This window comes from Pithys albifrons, chromosome 3 (assembly GCF_047495875.1).
Source record: "Pithys albifrons albifrons isolate INPA30051 chromosome 3, PitAlb_v1, whole genome shotgun sequence".
Taxonomy (NCBI): Eukaryota; Metazoa; Chordata; class Aves; order Passeriformes; family Thamnophilidae; genus Pithys; species Pithys albifrons.
The window spans coordinates 79495511-79516184 of NC_092460.1; the positions used below are offsets into that span (position 1 = coordinate 79495511).

The 20674-nt window shown below is 40.9% G+C and overlaps 1 protein-coding gene across 10 annotated transcripts in view; it reads right to left on the reverse strand.

Moving 5' to 3' along the window:
* CADPS2 (calcium dependent secretion activator 2) overlaps positions 1-16570 on the reverse strand; it is a 298773-nt gene extending 282203 nt beyond the window's left edge. For 9 of the 10 annotated variants that reach the window (XM_071552501.1, XM_071552500.1, XM_071552505.1 and 6 more), the window contains exon 1: positions 16147-16570. In XM_071552501.1, coding sequence (XP_071408602.1) covers positions 16147-16479 — 333 coding nt within the window. In that variant the 5' untranslated portion in view covers positions 16480-16570. Of the gene's footprint in view, positions 1-15548; positions 15598-16146 lie in introns of those variants that run through there. The other variant, XM_071552504.1, reaches the window with a different exon arrangement.
* Positions 16571-20674: the final 4104 nt, after the last annotated feature.

The window sequence follows — 20674 nt, forward strand, 5'->3', positions numbered from 1 at the left end:
ACTATTGCATAGTGAGTTGGGGGGTGGTCTGATATTCTGGACATGCAATTTCCTTTCTAAACTTCAGATAAAAATCAACTTGCAATATTTCTACTATTTTCAAAGTGACAGTAGAGGAACAATATTTAGATATCCTTCCTGTTTTGCACAGAAGGCATAATAACAAAGGACCAAAGCATGCAGAAGTCAGAGCTTTCAGAGGGAGAACTCACTTCTTCTTCAAGCTCCCAGTTCTGCACTCTTTTACCAAGACTTAACAATTTACTTCGGCAGGATACCTCTTTTTCCCCTTTCTAAAGCTTTTCTCCTTTCTATTGCAAAGGACCAGACAACATAATCCTAAACCAAAAGAACAGTCACACATGCTGTTCTTCAAAATTCAGTACATTTGAGGAGTGTGAGAAGTGGAAGAGTTGTGGTGAATGAAATTTGCTTAACTTCATGCAATTAAACCTTGCAGGAACAAAACCAGACTTTTGAAGTGACTCAGTTGGTCCCCCAACACAAGCACAAGCACTGTTCTCAAGAAGCACAGAAATAATGACTGACCTTCAGAATAATTCACAGTACATTCTTTGTAACAGCTTCTCCTAAGATTATAATTACTTAGAAGTGCTGAGTAGGAGTAAGGCAAACAGGCCAAGGCTCCTTGCAACTTTCCAGTACTGGGAGATGTCTGAATTACAGCAACACAGGCAGAATAAAACATGATGTAGAGCCAGAAGTCACTCATTCTTGTGTTCTATTCAACCACAAAGCTATGGTGGAAGGAAGGAAAATTAGGAAGGAAGCACAAATCTAGGTCCCTTATTACACAGAAGACGAATGGATATACATGTCAGTGGGTTTGAAAACAAAAACATTGGCTTAAGTATACTGAGTAATATTTTAGAGAAAAATTACCTCCAAATGCTACAGCAGTTATACATGCCTGCTGCAAGTATTCAACTCATATGCCAAACTACAGTAACAATTCATAAGTCTGGACACATTCTATAGAGAAATCAACACGTCCTGGCCATGGTCAACAAAAAGCTTGACCAAACAGATGTTTGGTAAATTCTACTCCGCAGTGTGCCAAATGTGGCCAGGGCAGAATGCCAGAAAACTCCTTTTTTAGAAGCTTATTGGATAATCAGGAACTCAAGACTGCTGATGACAGTTGGACTAAAAACAAATTAAAAAGAAGGCACACAGCAACACTGCAACTGAATTCATATGAATTGTGCCACTGAACATGCTTTGTTCTTTATCACCACAGCACTTAATTATTTTGAGAGTTTGCTGATAAGCATGGTTATTGAACAGAAATCTGGTCTCAGCAGTTTGAATTCTGCCTGAAAGATCTTTTTAACTTGGAAACTGAGATGTGGTAATTTATTCTCTACATCAAGGAATTAAGAGGAGTTAGTCAATTCAGTCATCTGAAGAGCTGAGAGACCTGAATGAGGATGTGTGCAAATTCTTAAGAAGAGTTTGAAAGTTATCCAGCATCACCTAAAAAAACCTCCTTCCCAAAAGAGGGCAGCAAGTCTCTATATTCAGAGTAGCACATACTCCCCAGAAGACGAATGTAAGAATAAGGTTAGAATCAGGGTAATGGGGTAACATCTGACCCAGAATGGGAAGAATTGCAGTCACAGATTTGTCAGAATTATTTAAGAGATGACAAAAATCAAGTAATGGATTTTCCTTCTGTTCTTGCTTTCCAGCTGAAAGAATGCTGTAGATCTTATTTAGACAACAGTTAAGCACCTGTGATACTGCCAGAAAGGGAAAAATACTCCATAAAAGCATGAGGGTAAGTGTTAAAGGAGCAGGAAACATAGCTGCAAAGTTCTGGAGGGCTGTACCTGCAAATTAAGTATAAATGCAGTATTTCCACGCTTGTTATGACAGAGAGAACAGGAACATGACATTCTGCATTTGAAGACTGACACTGACGTTCCAGGCTGGGATGCACTAGTACACAGAGCAGATAAAAGAAAAACACACTGGAATAAAAAAATCATACTGGAAAACACAGCCAGTGTGGGAGCTGTAGTAACAGAAATGGGGCGAAATTCAGCATACCACACTTCAGGCCAGGACTCACAAGACCTTCTGTGAGATTTTCATTGTTGGCTGCTCTGAGCTGAGGTCTCAGATGTGCTGCCTCCACACACCCACGTGACATGAGAGGGAGGGTGCACTTATTTCAGCTGCAAACATACAGATAAAGGCAGTTAGGATAATCAGAGAAGGAAAGAGACTACTGCCTGAAAGATGGTTCAGAGCTTGGATTGTTTCATATAGCAGAACAAGATGCCATCCTCTACGAAATCCTGAAGGAAGGAAAAGCTGATATAGCTGAAGGCAGAGCTGACAGAGAGTAAGTGGGTATAAAACAAACTGCAAATGCATTCAGTTGGGAAACAGAAGTCCTGCAACTACCAGAGTAGGGGGAAAAAAAAGTGGGGATATCTAATAACTGAAGTTTCACCTGCTTATAAAAGAGACAAGATGTCTTTGTTTTTAGACATGAGACTGACTCAACCCAGGAGGTCCCTTCCCATTTGCTGTACAAGTATGATACACAGTAACTTGTTTGTGTGTTAAAGACATTCATCAGTTTTGCAATTATTTTGCAAAATAATCCTTCCATCCCACAGCAAATCAACAATTTTATTCAGCCATCATATTTGGCAGCATGCTTTCTTGGTGTAACTGAGGCATGGCAGCTTTGTTAGCCTGGCTTATTACATGTTCTCTCAAAAGCAAAGCATTCAGTTAAAACAGGTACAGCTAAAGGCACAAATACGATAGCAGAGCTGTTTGGCAGCAGCAATGTTATTCCCTGGCCACTATTTGGTAATTCAGAAAGAATCTTGTGAACTGGCAGGTGGATAAAATACCTGGTTTAACACAATAATTACTGAGGAGAAACCTACAGCTATCCTATTTGTGCCACATTTCAGAAAAAGCCCCTGTTTTGGTCTCCTAAGTTGTATGCACTCAATTTGCAAACACACATGGAACTGTTTAGATGCTACTGCATCAAAAACGGTGTCCCCAACTCAGACTATCAACACCTCTTTAAAACTGTATTGGTTCAGTCCTTTGTAATCTTTCTTACTTTTCTGCATTGATTGCACAAATTTATTTAGTTGCTATTGAAAAGAAAACCCAAAACCAAACAAACAACTCAATTTATTTCAATGCTTTATTTAGCTTAAAATGATTAGGCTTAAAATTACCAAGCAAATTACAAGTATTTTGAGACAGTTTTCAATTTTGATAGTACCCCAAGCTCTTTTTTTTTTTTACTTATTCATATGAATGACTGTCATGAGTAAATATTACCTGACCCCTGCCTTACATACAAAAATGCACATACTGTCCAAGGATGGATTCACTCCATTGACATAACAACCTAGTTTCTCCCTCTGAATCCTTCAGCCTTTTGGAAAAGGAAGGTTAGGGGCTACCTATCTTTTTCTGATATTATTATGTAATTCTGTTCATTTTCCAGGCTCTCCAGCACCACAGATTGAAATGTCTTTGCATTGCTGACCATTTGTATTGCTCAGAGCTTCAGCACCTTACACCTCTTTACCCAGTGTCTCAGATGACATGTCACTTCAGCTATTATAATTAGTATGCATTAGCCCTTTTATCTTATTAGCACTGAGGCAGTGATCAAAAGTCGTCTGATCACTGATAGGAAGAAGCTGTTCCACTGTAATCACATCACTATTAAAAAAAATGGACCAACTTGGGGTTTGTCCCCCAAAGTGGCTTATGACAACTGCATTTGCTGCTCTGCAGCCTTACTAAAGTCAGAAGGAATAAAAAGAGCTGTTTGCACAGTTGTGCAGTGCAAGAGGATAATTTTCTTTTTACTATTTTTTTAAACCACACAATCAGGATAGCTTGTTTTCCTCTTGGAACTATTTATTTTTCCACTTAACAAAAAAGAATACAAATTGAATCAAATTAGGACAATAAATTATCCTTCACACTGAGAACACATGCTTCCAGAGGAAGTGTCTGCAGCCAAGGTATAAAACCATCCTAAATAAATAAGATACATATAGATACTTTAAGATCAGAAAGAGAATAGTAGAAATTCGGTGTACTGATTTCAACAGCGCACACTCTGAGCTAGCCCTAAGGAGCCAAATCAATTCTAAAAGCTCAATATTAATAAAAAATAAAACCTTTACTATTAACACAAGCTGTAGGAATATCTTTGCTTCCTTATCACAAGGTTTAGGAGTTTTGAAGTAGCTACCAAACTTAGCCAAGGCAGAAATACAGATCTGCAGGGTTTGGGATGTTGAGTTTGTTGGAGGATTGGGAGTGGGTGATGTTTGTTTGTAAAGAAAGTACATGGCAATTTACAAGTTCTACTACAATAAAGAAGAAAACAAAAGACATTGCTGAAAGAGCAGTAGTTTTAAGTAACTTATATTTCAGTATTTTATGCTCAATGTATAATGTCTTTAAAACCAATGTGATCACAACATGCTATGGAAACTCTCATCCTACTCCCCCTCCCCCCCAACCCCCCATCTATAGCTTTTTTCCCTGCCTCTCTTACGCATATGCACACACTCTCTCGCTCTCTTTTATATATAACCACATAAATGCAGGTTTTTCACATCCCTTACAGAATTTGGCAGAACCACAGCATGCAGGGAAGCAGGGATGCACTACCAGCAATTGGAGGTTCTGCCTCAGCCACAGATCATGGTCATGGTCTCACTTGGAGCACACACGAGTCGGTTGTTTCCCTTCTTCCAATATGTGAATACATTCAGAGTTACAACACACAGCCTTATAAGACCAAATAATTGCTAATTAATTCATTATGACACACAACCTTATAAGATGAACAAAATACTAATGAATTTATTGAAGTTCAGAACAACTAAAAGGTACTACAAGGACATGGGTATTTCAGTTCTGGGTCTGCTCCATCTGTGAACATGAATTCCACATGAACCAGGAAATTACACCTAGGGTTCAATGCTTCCAAGCATTTATTTATCTCTAATCTAAGTTTCTACAAATGTATCAATGTAATTGAGGACTAGGGCTATTTAAAATAGTTCAAGTTTATAAATTAAGGAGAACCCAATTAGGCAGGAACACTCAAACAGGTGCCTGGATAAAATTTTACCCCTGATGAACGCCTAAAGGACTTCTCAGGATGAAAAAAAGCAATTTTTTTATGAAGAAGATAAATTTTTAAACTTTCAATTTTTTTCCTGTCAGATGTAATTTCCATATTGCTATTTTTGCAAGAACACAGAAAAATCACAGTCCATTTGGTGGCCTATACACTTGACAGCCAACAGTTGCTACACATACACATGCTAATAATCAACCCAGAGGCCCCCTGCAAGCACTAAAGACCTCTCTCAGCTTTATAAACAGCAGACTGTTGCAAAGTCAACTATTACAACAAAATGCACTATCTCAGTATATTTCATAAGCTGGTTCTATTGAAGTTACACATTCAAAAATAGTTGAAAGGAGCATTTGATATTAAAATGGAAATGCTATTCGTATTTTACCTGTCATTCTGCCCCTATTAATCCCTACCAGCATCATTATCCTCAGCACTAGAAAGTGTAAGCACAACAACCTCTTGCAAACCAGTTCAGGACTGTCTGTGGGATTATATTCAGTGGATGGCTCAGGGTGTCCCAATGTTTACCAAGGGCACTTTATTCGCTCTCTGAAGATATACTTGAAAATGATTTCTCAGTCATTAATTATTCATTCTATTTCTTATAATCAGTTCTTTTAATTAGCATCCCAGGCAGCTTTGTGGAGGATCCCACACTTTCAGTAATTAGGGGCAGTTTGTTGTCCCTAATTAACTTCAGACATAGCAAGACTTTTATTACTTTGTTACTTCAGCTGGTTGTGTGTTTGGATTGCATATTCTGTCCTCCTTTAATGACTCAGAAAGGAGACTGCCCTGTTGTGGTATTTATCTCATTTAGGTTCCATCTCTCTTTCTTGACTCTGTGTTAGCGGCTTTATATTAAATCTCACTGACTCTCTGAAGGTACGTCTACACTGGCAAGCAGTGTGACATCAGAAAAGTGCATCTGTACGGTGAAACAGAACCCTGCCAGCCTGTACAGTCTCTTTCCCTTGTGTGCTACTTGGCATAATTAAGTGCACTTGTAACAGACACAGCTTGTAATGTACCAAGAGGGTCATGTATGGAGTCTTTAACCAATTTACTGATTTTATCATACCTCTATGACCTCTTGAATGCTATTCCAGACTGAATTCTGACTAACAACTGTAGTTAGCAATTAATGTGGTAATAGACTATTACAGTTTAAATATTCAGAACATATAAAACAGCTAACAGTTTAGTAATAATCACAGCAATTTTATTGACATTTTACATAAATAATACTTCTCATTCTTGCGTGATGCTTTTCATCTACAGGCAGCAAGGTATATTCAAGCAGCAGAAAGACTCTTGTGATCCACTTATTCCAATGAAAGTTTGAGGAAGAGCCAAGCAAAGACCCCTAATAATACCAGCCCTGTTCACCGTGTACTGCTGTCCATCCTTGTGATTCAGAAAGTAAAGAGGTTTTAAAAATTCCCCACCCCAGCCTCTGGGTTGTGGGGCCAAAGAGAGGACAAACAAATCTTCATCTGCCTATAACAGAATTCCCATCAGGTACGTCCTAAACATAAGGTGTCTGAGAGAGAGCCACACACAAAAATACCCACATAGTGCCATATCAGTGGGTGACTGAGTTGCAGAACAAGCAGATCATCTTTATATTAGACAGTTAAGAAAAATATTTTATTACCTTTTCAGCAACACAAGAGCAAAATATATCCATATATGCACAGGCTACTAGATCTTGTAATTCTCAGATCACCTTTGCAGGATGTTTTGCTTTTTTATATTGTAGGTGGTAAACAGAAGGCTTATACTCACAAAACACAGCTAGTCACTTTATAACATTTACTACCACAGAAAACTAACTGGAAACATTAAATAAGGGTACTTAAAAACTTGGATAGCAGAAAAAGTCAACTTTAAAAGCTGGCTTTAATCTCAAGTGGTGTTTTTAAAGTAAATGAATTTGGGAGTCAAAGCATGCTGAAATTTCTTGTATAATAGAATATTTAAGGTCAAATGCTTCTATTTACTTCATAATCATGTACTAGCAAGCTCAGAACCTCCACTGTGTGTAGCATATGTGTGGTTATGAGAATTATATTGAATTTTGAGTTAAGTCACCTCAACCTGAATCCAAGTGTCCATTCAGGCAAATACTCGAACTCAGAGAGCTGAAGATACTAGAAAAAAAACATTGTTAATGGAGTTTGTTAACTTCTATTTCCAAATAATACCACTATTTACTCTTAAATCCCCGCTGGCAAAAGACTGAAAAATCCTCTGCCTTTTAATGACACCATAGGAAGGGAGACTGAGAAGGGTACTGATTGCTAAAATGATTTAATATCAGATCTATACCAAACAACCTCTTATTTATTTTTCTTTACTTTCTTTGCTTATGCTCCATCTGTACAGAGATCAAAAGTAAAAAAATTCAAAATGGTCAGCATAAATAATTTAGCACTAATGCATATTTCATATATTAAACAGTTGGACAGCGAAACATACATAGAACACTTTTGAACAAGAAAGAACCTTGCTACAAGGCCTCAGAATACATAATTTAGAAATAAATGAAGGAATATATGAGCAATAGGCACAAACTGGGGATGTTTCCCAGCAAAAGCCATCAAGATAAACATTTGGCGTAGACTGCCTGAAGGTGGATTATTTTAAAAAACAGAAAACACATGAATTCGCCATTAGAAAAACCTAAACATAATGAAACAATTCCAACTTTCTACGTAAAAACCCACTGTTTTCCCCAATGCACTATACCCTACTGCTCTGATTTTCTTGACTCTAACTTCAGTGCACCACATTTCTCACCAGCTCTTTGCCCTTGCTATTTTGTATAACTGACATGGATATTGACACTATTCACTTTTTTCCAGCTTTGTCCTTTCTTCCACATCCTTGTCTATGGCTCAAACAAGTCTACTCAAAAGTACTGTCCTTAAGGATTTTTTGTGTATCTATACTATCACTCAGAGTATCCCTCCAGCACTTTCATTAAACAGAAACTACCAGCCTAAAACCCTACAGAAAAGACAACTGAAGATAAATTAATAATTAATGGTTGAGAGAAAAATGGAAACAGAGCTGAAGAAAAATTCTTATACAATTAACTTCTCTTTTCCTAATTTTTCTTCACCAGGTCAGGTAGTTAAAGAAATATTCACTATAGATCTGTTCATTCTTCACAATACTGTTAATTAATGCTTTCCCCTTCCTGACAGGAAAAACACTCAAGAATATTCTTGAATTCATGCATACAAGTAATCATGCTTGAAGAGAAGCATATGCTTTATCTCTTCACTGCAAAATAAATAAGAACCAGAAATAAATTCTTTTGAGCAAGTACCATCAACTTCTAGAGAATTTTAAATACAAAATGAAAAGCCTTCAATGCTTATGGCTGAGAAAATAACCTCCAAAATGCAAACTTAAGCTGATGCAGCCTGGTATCTACATGCAAACACTCCATCTCTCCTGCTGCTCAGAGTTTCCCACACACAGCAACAAATTGAAAACTGCCTTTTCACAGCTGCTATTCTGAAACCTGGGGGAATCAGCTGCAACATACAAGAACTGGGCTGCTTTCAATTCAGTGCCAGCACTTCTAGGCAGAAATGGGCACTGGAGATAGGTACTAGGCAAATGGAACAGGACTTCAGCAGATGCTCTTCCTCTCCCTGCCTCCCATCCTTAATGACAATAGCTAGAAGGCACAGAGAGGTCAGAGTACCAGACCTGTGCATGCCACTGCCATCAGCTGGCAGCAAGAAGAGTAACTTGGAAAGAAATACAGGAGTTATGTTTGTGGCTTATGAGCTAAAAAAACCCTACATGAAAAATTACTTCAAGATTAAAGAGTTTAAAACCCTTAGAGGCTGGCACCCAGTTCAGACAGAGTAACATACTAACTGGCTAACATACTAACTGGCACTCAGTATAACTAAGTATAGAACCAGATCGGGGCACAAAGACTAGCACCCCAAAGCATAGGCAAGCCAAGCACTTTCCTAGAAGACAAAACATCATCCCATCTTCCCCATGGATATCTTTTGGGTTGAAAAAGCAAGTTTTGTCTCTGAGCTACTACCTTTCCAATTCTAGCAAGGGAAGCAGCAAGAGAGAGAGAGGGATATGTTAAGCTGGCAAAGTAGGAGACATCACATAGAAAAGGAACAAGATAACAGGAGAGTAGAACACAGAGACACATTAAAAAAGCAAAACAGTACATACTGAAAGCAACTTCAGGATGATTTTCACCCACATGAAAAGGAAATGGTAAAAATCCAGAAAGAGAAAACCCGACTCTAATAACCAGCATGCAAACGAAGAGGCAACCTCAAACATGAACTGGTGACGACAGGTGCACATGGGGAAACAAGGTGAAAATTTGCTTTTATAGAAATACATCACTCAACATATAGTTAACTAGCAATAAGCAAGAATTTTCTGCTGTGGCAATATTGTACAGTTAAAGACAGTGGTAATGGATATTTTGATATAATGCCCCTCTCCAGATACAGGTAAAGAAAGGAGTATGGTTCAGATGGGAAAATAGCATTTTCACCAGCTTTGTTATTCCATGGCAGCAAATGAGTATATTTTTTAAATCATGTCAGAGAAAGTATTAAAGACAAGATGAGCTGATTTGGTATTTCTGCTTCTCAGTCACCAATTACATCAGTTCAGATACACAAAATATAACGTGAGAATAACAGCTGCAAAGGGTGAGAAATGCAAGGCAGCTCAGCCAGCCAATTCCCCTGTACAGTTCCTGCAGAGATGAAGACAATCAACTGATCCTTCAAACTCTGCTCATCAGCTTCCCTGTAGAAAAACAACTAATAACTAGTCTTCCTCAGGCACTTTAAATGGAGTACGTGCCAACAGAGTTAACACATTTGTCAAAATGTGTGGGTGACAGAAAAAAAGAAACAACCCGGGGTCACTCATTCAGAAAAAAAATTAAAATTGCCCCATCAAATAATAATAATAATAAAAATCAAATTTCAAAGGCAAGTATAGGTAAAATAGGTAGGGAAAACAAAACAAGCAAGCAAAAGAAGAGACTGATGAATTTTTCATCATTGCAGACTAGGTCTGCAGACTGTCTATATATATTCGCTTCATACCACAGCTGTTTACCAATTCCTGGTTTTCCCAGCACATTGCCTAGCTTTTGGCCAAGCCACCCTTACCAAATCTGAGCTGGCAGGCCAGCAGAAGAATTAAGATTAAAACAAAACTCTAAAGGATTGTAATTTCTGAAGTGGCACTGGTAACTAGAAGGCTCTGCTTCTCTTGTCACCCTTCAGTATTTCTTCAGCCATGATTGATTCAATTGCCTATGGTGAGCAACTTTCTTATTGCAGGCAAAAGGAACTTCTTTCCCAAAAAGCCAGTTCTGACAGGGGTAAAAAGAACTATTTGAGAATAATCTTGTCTCAACATGTATAGAGTTCCGTAGGCCACCATATTATATGCTTCAACAGGATTTACAAAAACACTCTATACTCACCTGCCTGCAAATAAAACACACACAGCTTAGAGCATCAAGACAAGATATTATGGGGGAAAATATGGACAATACACTTGATTTACAGTGAATTTCTGAAATACCAGCGAAAAATTGAAATTTGTAAGGTAAATAATGAAGGTAGGAATGGAAGATGTTCCTAGAAAGCTTTTCTGCAGAATTTTGACCAGAGGACCAAGTTTTATAGCTAAGCTCTTCCTCTTAAATGTGTCTAGAGTTTCTGAAAATAATGGCTTGGGATAGATTCTCCTTGCTACTTTAGCAGTGCAGAAAGCAACAGCTTATCAACCAGGCTCAGAAGCCGAGAGACAATGTTTCTTCCCCAAAACACGCTTAGCCGATAAGTAAATATACACACTACCTGCTCAAAAGCAAGGAAATGCAGGGCTTGGAACAGGATAAATAAAAACATTGAGAATAAAACTGTGATCCAGAGCATGAAGTGTATTCCCACAACCAGCATTTTCCTGATACCGTTAATTAGTGTACACATATTACTGTAAACCTCTTCTTTAGAAGTAAACTCCAAGAAACAGGAAAGAACAAACTCAGAGAATTCAGATGAAAATAAATTATTTTTACTGCTCCTACTTTGAGAATTAACCAGAAGTCATTTTTTTTTTATCTAATCGTGATTGAGCAGCTGGACTGGAGACAAAAAATGGAAGGAAAGCAGGTCATCGAGTATTCAGGGAGTAAACTCATTCCGTTATGAATTCTACACAGCCAGACCAATACCTTCTGGTACCCATCACCTAGGAAAGCAAGACTGGAATTATCAGCTTTAATACACGAAGCCTTTCACACATTATGAAATCTTGTTTAGCCCAGGACTGTTACTTTTCCCTCTGTCTTGGATTTCTGTGTGGCTACTTGATCACTAGACTAAATTTTAAAATGCTGAGGAAGAAAACACAGGAAGAACACTTTTTCTGTTAGTTAATCATAGCATTTCACTGTTCCTTCCTTCCTCAGGAACTTTAACTCTGACTTGCTTCCCAGATATAGAACCTGCCTTTGGCACCCACTTCCTGAGTAAAACTGGGATAGGTACATAAAAGTGCTCAACTGATTAGTACAAACAGCAGTTACCAGGGTCATGATCTAATCATTGACTCATTGTATGTTCACATACACCACTTTGCTTTGATGGAAGACAGTCACAAGAGTAATGTACTTCTTTTACCACCTAAATTTCATTCTATGGATGAATTCAGTCTGTTGGATTGAGATTTGGGTTGGCTGGGGTAGGAAGGGGGATAGAATTTGTTAAGTATCTTCTCCTTCTCTTTTGCTGGGACTAGAAACAAAGAGGAGTGGAAAGGCAGAAAAGAAAAATTCTGAAATATGTGCAAGAGGACTCATTAAAAAAGTGGTAACTACAAAAAAGTGACAGTCTCTTTAAATCAGGGATAGACAAACCTTGCTTTACAAAAGAACAATATGTAATTCATTGATGCATTACTATTTCTCTAGAAGTTGGAAAATACATGACTAAATGACCATAAATATCTACTGCAAATATGTTACTAAATACATACTGGGGCGTTCCCGTGGCGTAAAGGAGAGCACTCTGGACTCTGAATCCCAAGGTCCTGAGTTCAAGTCTCAGTGGGGACCGTCCCCTGGCAGTTCAATGCCTCCCTGCCATCTGATCCCGTCAGATCTCAGATGCTCAGCAGGGTCAGCCCCGGTTTGTACCGGGTGCTGTAGACAGTCCTGAGGACTTCACTGTCACTGTCCAAGCTCACTCGGCCATGGCAGATGGACCTTAGGACTTGACTTAAGTGCTGTGCCTCACCTAAAAAATCCACTCTGCAGGTTCGAAGGGCACACTCACGTGGGGAGAGCCCTTCCCAAATCTTTGTTCGCAAAGTCTGGCCATACAATACAACAAAATACAAACTGGCTCTACTCTGTAGATTCAGCTCCATCTTTGTCAGGATTTGCTACTCAACCTTGAAAAATTATGCCATGTTTCAGTTGCTTATTCCTTCTTCTCTATGAAAAATCTACTAGCAACCAAAGTAAGGCAGAATGTAATAGTAGGTAGCCAACAAACTCTGAATAGTTAAAAAAAGTATTTCTACCACATATCCTACAGATAAAAAAAAAAAAAGAAATGCACTCATATTATAACAGTATGTGATTCAGCAAAATCTGGGCTATTACATTCAATTTGTCATTAAAATGAAGTTAGCAGAATTGAAGGACTTTGGTGAATTATAATTTTTTTTTCTTAAAGTTTGATTTTCTTTTTTAGTTAATTTTATCTATCACAATACAGCAGAGCTAATTTTACTTAGTGAGAAGAAAGAAGGAAGGACAACAGGAATGAAACAGGGCCTGCATTTAAAATTCCTCAATTAGTATAACGTATTTCTTTAAGTATGGTGGTTTCAAGATACCGTATAGTGTATTTTAATCTGATGTTAAAGCAAGAACACAAGATGCCAGTCATATTGTAACCCATTTCCTTATTGATATTACAATGCAGTTGAGGATATTTGATATTAGAATTCCATCTCATTCCCTTACTGGATAATATGTTCCACATTAAAAGGAAGCAAAAACTGCATTCCGCATTATTTGCTCAGCAATATGCCAAATGAACTGGCAGAAAGAACAAATTACTTCTGCTCTTAAGCAGGGTGGATACTATTCTTAGGTTATCCAAAAGACTGCTGGTGCAAAAGCATTACAAAGAGTGTACAAGCTGAAACAGGCAGGGAGCTGGAACCACAGAGCATTATGGGTTCTGGATCGCTTATCTACTGATGATGGACAGGGCATGCAGTAGTTAATAGCTATAGTTAAGTAACACAGGTAAGGAACCTCAGGCCAGCCAGCAATGGACAGCCAGCCACATCACCCAAGTTAGAAGTGAAGCAAAAAAAGAAGAGATCAAGGAACAATCCATATCTGTACTGTATCTTGGCAGAGAGAAAATTAATTCAGGAACTAAAACAGATTTTTACCTTGTGGAATATGAATCACAGAATCAAAGAATGGGTAAGGTGGGGAGGGACCACAGTGGGTCATCTGGTCCAACCTCCCTGCTCAAGCAGGGTCATCCCAGAGCATGTTGCACAGGATTGCATCCAGACAGTACTTGAGTATCTCCAGTGAAGGAGATTCCACACCCTTTCTGCACACTCTGTTCCAGGGCATGGTTACCCACACAGTAAAGTTCTTCCTCATATTCAGGTGGAAGTTCCTGTGCACCCATTTCTGCCCATTGCTCTTGTCTTATTGGTTGGCACCACCAGTAAGAGCCTGGATCCATCCTTCTGGCACCCTCCCTTTAGATACTTATATACACTGATGAGGTCCCCTCTCAGTCATCTCTTCTCTAGACCAGCTATCACATCTCCAAAAGTGTCTTCCTTCAGGGCTTGGTGTAAGACAGGTGGTTATACTCTCATTCCCAAGACTGACATGGGGCCACTGTGCAGCACAGAGTGCAGAAATTAGACATAAAAAAGGGCTCCTTCATACAGCTCTCAGCAATCCCAAACTATCAAAGCAGGTTTTCTGAACTCTCGAAACTCAGGACCACTTCTGCTACCCTATATTCAGTAATTCAGTGGGTAACATATACCATATTGTTAAGTAAGAGGAAGGATGGTTTATGTGCATTTCATTACTCCTAGACACAAGTGCTACTCCTAGAAAGAATTGTGTGTTATGTCTTATTTAAAAACACTATTTCCTGACTAGCAAGAGATAAGTCATCCTTGTTCTGCAGCTAAATTCCTAACCATGACAAAAGTCCCTTTGCACATATAGTTATTAACACAAAAGTCAGAGTTCACTTAAAAACAGTAATTAGTAAGAGTAGCATTTAATTTTAGGTATCAATTCAATTCTGTCAATCAGTCTATTCATTGCTCATATGTTAAATCCACAACAGTTTTATTTCTGTATCTGCTGCACATCAGTAATCTCTGCATACATTTTATTAATAAAACTAATTAATACAGTAGTTATTTTTAAAACAGTTCCTATGCTTAGTGACTGAGATCAGTGAGAACTTCTAAATGCAATAGATGGCCACAAGCTGTAGCCTCAAAGTTGATTAGGAAAATTTAATCAAGAGAGGGGCAACGTGGCACTGCAGCAGGTCACACAGATGGGTTGTTGGATCTCATCTCTGGAGGCTTCTGAGCCTCCTGCTTGAACCTAGCTTGCTATCAACACTGTATCAAGCCCACTTTGGCTTTGTCCAGTGGGAAGTCACACTTAGATGACCGCCAGATGTCTCTTCAAAATATCATTTGTATGATGACTGTTTTGGCATGAGGAATCTTCAGTGGGGTGATAATTCTCATTTTGACAGATTTTTTTTGGCTTTCTGCTTATGAGATGTCTGTACAGGCTTAACATTTTAAGGACCTAACAATAAAACCAAAACGTTTTTCCAGAAATTATCTAACTATTAAGTTAACACCATGTTAACTTGTCAGAGAATTTACTAAGCACAATTACCTATAGCAGGCATACTTCAAACACCTCAAAATATGTAGCACTGGATTTTACAAACTCTTAGAGATATGGAAGTATCAAGATCATAAAAAAACAAGTGGAACTGAATTCTTTTATGTGTCCTATCACTGTCCTTCTGGAAAGTGATATGCAATGGGGCTTTTAGTTTGTTTCTTTTCTGTTTTGCTTTGGTTGGATTGTTTGTTTACAGAACTGAAAGTAAAAAATACACAAACATTTTAAACCAAACATTTCAAGAACTGAGCTTTTAACTGGTTATGTGGAAAAGCAGTGACTTGTTCAAAACTTTAAGAATTCTACCTATTCAACAGCTCAAAAGTGAGAATAAGCTCAAATACCTACCACACACCTGCCAGTTCTCAAGAGTTTGTCTTCAACGTAGAAGATGCAGAGAATAATTTTGGTCAACCTTCACTAGAAGGCCATTCTCATCACAAATACGCATGTTGATTGTTTCTATGTACAGAGAGAGCACACTTAATAATTCATGAAACTAAACAGTTTTCTCGTTCACCTCTGTATTATGGCTTAATTTACTCAGATTAGGTACAGATGGTCATAGCGCGACTCGCAGGAGGCACCTCTGGGAGATCTAACTCCAATCGTCAGGCAGCGCCGAGAAGCAGGAACGCATCCTCCACGGCGGAACGGCCCCGGCGCCGTCGCGCCCGCTCCCTGCGTTCCTGTGCCCTTCGCACGGCGACTTTAAGCCCAACTCTGAAAACTTAAGCGACTTCACCGCGGTGACGGATGGATTTCTAGGTAAAGGGTCTGTTTTGGAGAAGGCGCTCTGAAACCCAACCCTACAGCAGCCGCTCCCGCAGCGCCTGCCGGGGCCGGGCTCAACCTGTTGCGGGGCGGGAGCGCGGCGGCTGCGGGATAGCCCGCCGGGGGCAAGCGCAGGCGGCGGGGCACGGAGAGCGGGGAGGCGGGAGCTCACCTTCTGCTGCCGGCGGGCCATGTCCGTGGGCTGCTTGGCGTTGAAGGGGTGCGCGATGCACCTCGCGATGAACACGTACAGCTGCAGCCGGAGCCGCTTCTCCCGCTCCTCTCGCTGCAGGCGCTCCTGCTCCTCGCGGCCCTCGCTCAGCACCGAGGGGCTCGGGCTGGGGCTGGCCGCCCGCGCCGCCCCGGCCTCCCTGCCCCGCGTGTCCCGGGGCGGCTGCGGCGGCAGCGAGCGCGGAGAGCCGCCGCCCGCCGCCACCAGCACGTCCCGCCGCTCCTCTTCCAGAAGCTCATCGGACTCTTCCTCGCTGGAGGAAGGGTCCAGCATCGCGCTCGGGGGACGCGCCCAGCAGCTGGCACGGAGCGAGGCGGGGAGCGGCGCGCACCTTTCCGGACACGTCGAGTTTACACACGGACTGTTTCCGACCGCCGGCGGCTGCCGGGCGGGAGCGGAGGGGCGTGGAGGGGAGGCGGGGTTTGGGAAGGGGGTCGAGCCTGGGTTTGCCTGGGAATTGCTCCGAGCGGCTGCCGGCGGAGGCAGGGGCGGAACTGGGGCCGGGCCAACATCTCTGCCCGCCCCGGCGGGGGCAGAGGCCCGCAAGTGGCCGGGGCAGGATGGACTACGTAACGCCGCACCTGCTACAGCACAGCACGGCTCGGCTCGGCTCGGGTGCCCTGCTCCCAACGACAAGGGCAGCTGCTGGCTGGGGGAGCCTCCTTGGAAGTGGCTGGTCAAGTGCGCTCTGCCCATCGTGGGAAGCGCGCCCGCCGCTCGCCATCCGGCTCGGACATACGGCGGGACGCCGAGCTGAAAGGGGAGAGTGGGGGCTGTGCGCGCCAGCGACCTCGAGCTTGCTGGCACCCTCTCCCAAGTAGTGGGGGTGCAAATGAGAGGCATCTCAAATGGCCGCAGAAGAGGAAGTCACTAAAGCTGTGCCTTTCTGAGATGGTCAGTGGACTGATGCTGAAGTGTGCATTGCTCTCACAGGTTACTTCTCCTGGGAGCCTGCAGCCACAAGCAGGTAGTTCACTGGAATTATTGTTCCAGACTGTCTGAGCATCCAAACTGGTTCATATTCACAGGGGGTTTTGTCACAGTTAAGACTATGAGAACCATACAAAAGCCTACCACTAACTAAAATTAAATGCAAAAGGCTTCATCTTGTGAAAGCCACATTCTTGGAGAGTGATCAGGACCTCCTGAAAAGGCAAGCCTGGGGAGGGAAGGGACATGTCAATAAGTCCTTCTCTCACTCCCTACACACTTACATGTGATGGTGCTGGTACCAGGGAGGACAAGGGAATTACTAAACAGAGAAGGACCAGGGGCTGGGAGGATGAAAGCTAGAGGGATGAACTGGCTCACAGAAGGGCCATGACTCTCTATGCTGCTCTAAAACAGTGGCAGCTGAGGCTGTGCCCACACTGCTCCAGGCCCTGCTCATTACTGCTGACAAGTTTTCAAAGCCTTGAATGAAAACTTAACAAACTCAGGTGGCCAACCCAGTTCTCACTGTATGAGCTTGGCCAGGTTTAGAGTGGGAAAGGATTCTAGTCCATTATCAGTGTTTTGAATTGCCCAGTATTACAAATTTAATAAAGGATCTTTAAAGCCAGCAATTATCTGCCTAGTGAACCAGCTTTCAGAAGGTGAAATTTCTCTTGCTGTGGGCAGCAGCTATTAGCTAGATGGCAGCATTAGGCATGAGGAGTCTGGGCTCTGCCTCTGGATCTCTATCAGGGAAATGAGGTGGAACAGTGAGGGAAAGTCATGCTGACAAACACACTGGCTTTCTTCAAGTTTGGGTGCCAAGTGTAGCAGTCATATAAAAATTGATGGGTTATTTATATGTTTGGCTTGTGTCCCTAACATTGTATAATAGTAGACAAAAATTGTGAAATGCAGAAGGTTAAGGAAAAGCATGAATGTCAACCTATTGAACAGGTCTAGTCACATTTCCTTACCACAGTATTTGCTAAAGCCAGTTTTTTGTGGGGATGACCATCACGCTCGTGACAGTGCTTGTGTTTCTGGTGTATAATTGCAAGTAGTGCTGGGCCTGTAGTAGGTAAGAGGTAGTTCCATGACAAATGTGGTTACTGTAAACTACTTCTTCACTGAGAGGAATACAGTGTCCATTCAGACTTGTGGGTGCCTTTTGCAATAACTTGTTCTCATTCTCATGACAATTAAAAATAAAAACTAAATAAAGTAACACTACAAAAATCTTATCACTAAAGACAGGCAAAGCACTAATTGGGATATGAATTCTCTGAAACTTCAAAATGGTCAGGTTCGAAACAATTTTAAATGTAAAAATTGCTCAGTCCAGCTGTGTCATCTCACAACTAGTGCTACATTAAGGTCAGGATGATCATCTTATCGTACATAAAATTACTCTTCTCTAGAAAAGATTATGTTTGCTCCACTAACTGTCTGCACATTTTTGGAGGGAAGATGTCTCTTACTTTTCTTCATGCTTCATGTCACATTCAGAGTTGTTGAGATGGATAGGAACTTTCTGAGTTAATCTAGTCCAACCCCTGGAGCTGGGTCACCTTGAGCAGGTTGCCCAGGGCTGAGTCCAATCAGGTTTTGAACATCTGCAAGGATGGATAATCCACAATCTCTGTGGGCAACTTGTACTGGTGTTTGCCTACTTTCACAGTAAAAAAGCTTTTTCCTATGTGTAAACAGAACTAATTTCCTGCCTTTCATTTTGTGCCCATTACTTCTTATCCTTCCTGTGGTGTCATGGAGTAATATCTGGCTCTGTGTTCTTTACTCCACTCCATCAAGTGGATTTATTGGTAAGATTCCCCTGAGCCTCCTCTTCTCTAGGTTGAACAATCCCTTCTCTCTCAGTCTCTCCACATACCTCACATGCTCCAAGTCATTCATCTTCCTGACCTTTTGCTTGCTCCAGTGTGTCCATGTCCCTCCTGTACTGCAAATCTCAGAACTAGACCAAGCACTCTAAATGTGGCCTCTCCAGCGATGAGGAGAGGAGAAGAATCACACCTTTGACCTGGTGTGTGCTGGTGACACCCATTCTAATGCAGCCTAGGAGGCTGTTGGCTTTCATTCTTGAAAGAGTCCATTGCTGGCTGATGTTTGGCTTGGTGTCCACCAGGATAAATCTTTCTGAAAAGCTGCTTTCAAAAGCCATGCACCAGCCTGCACTGCTGCATGGGGGTTTTCATCCTGAGGTTCAGGACTTTGCAATTCCCTTTGTTGAACTTCTTGAGATTCCTGTTTGCCATTTTCTCCAGCCTGTTGAGATGCACAATCTGAACAGTCACATCATTGTGACCACTCCTTCCAAGTTCATGGTGTCTGCAAGTTGTCAGAGGGTATGCTCTCTCCCATCATCTGGAGCATTAATGCAGATGTTAAATGGCATTCATCTCAGTCTTAATGTCTGAGTACAGCACTACTGACTGTCTTTCAGGTGATCATTGTGCCACTGATCACAAACTTTTAGGCCAGTACAGTTTTCTCACCTAGCTAGCCTGCACTTGATCAATTTATCAATGAGTATGCTATAGGATACAGTGTTGAAAGCCTAATTGAAGTCAAGACAAGCAATATCCACTGCTCTCTGCTCATCCACCAAGTGAGTCATTCTGTCATAGAAGGTTTGGTCAGGCATAATTTCTCCTACATAGACCTATGCTGACTATCCCATCACTTTCTTACTTTGAATATCTTTGGAAACAGGGTTTACTTGCTCCAACACCTTCCCAGGGATCAAAGGCTGGCTGACTGGTTTGTAGTTTTTCTGTTTTACCTTTACTGAGGATAGGAGTACGATTTTATTTTCTTCCACTACTTAAAACATCCATGTCTTCTCTAGAGATGCATGAAAAGGACCTCTAGCAAGGCAGCAGAAGTCTTGTGCTTTGCTTTCAGGCCTCAGCTTTTCTTAATGTATCTCCTTATTTGGGGAAAAAAATTAAAACAAGAACAACTTAGATTTTGTTTTCCGTCAGACTGGGCTCAAAATAGAATGTTCTCAGCTTGAAATTGACTACATTGATAAATTGAATTGACAATATCTATCAGCATATCTGTCAGCTTAGGATGAACATTCTTACCTTCTGCAGCAACTCGTATCCCAACCCTTTGGTATTGTTCTGCGAAGCTACTGTCTTCTCATATTATTTGTATTTTTGGTTCTCATCTCTTGTTGATTCTTGGTGCTGTTTTTCATCTGGTGCATTTCAGTGTAGAGTATAATTTTTAGATATATTTTAAAGATTTCTGCAGAGCACAAAAGCCACCTTTCTCGAGCCCTTTTTGTGCTCTACTGATAATGCTACCATCAAACAATGGTGGTATCAGTCTTACAAGAATCAGTCAGAACTTGCTCCTGAGTCCCTCAGATGCTTGTTCAAATGCTCCTCATTCAGTTCAGTATGCAAAATTCAAATACCTATAAGCTTAAAAAATCCAACCGCAACAATCAAAAGTCATTCATTAGTTCTCAGGAAAGATATTGAGGTGTTGGAGCAGATCCAGA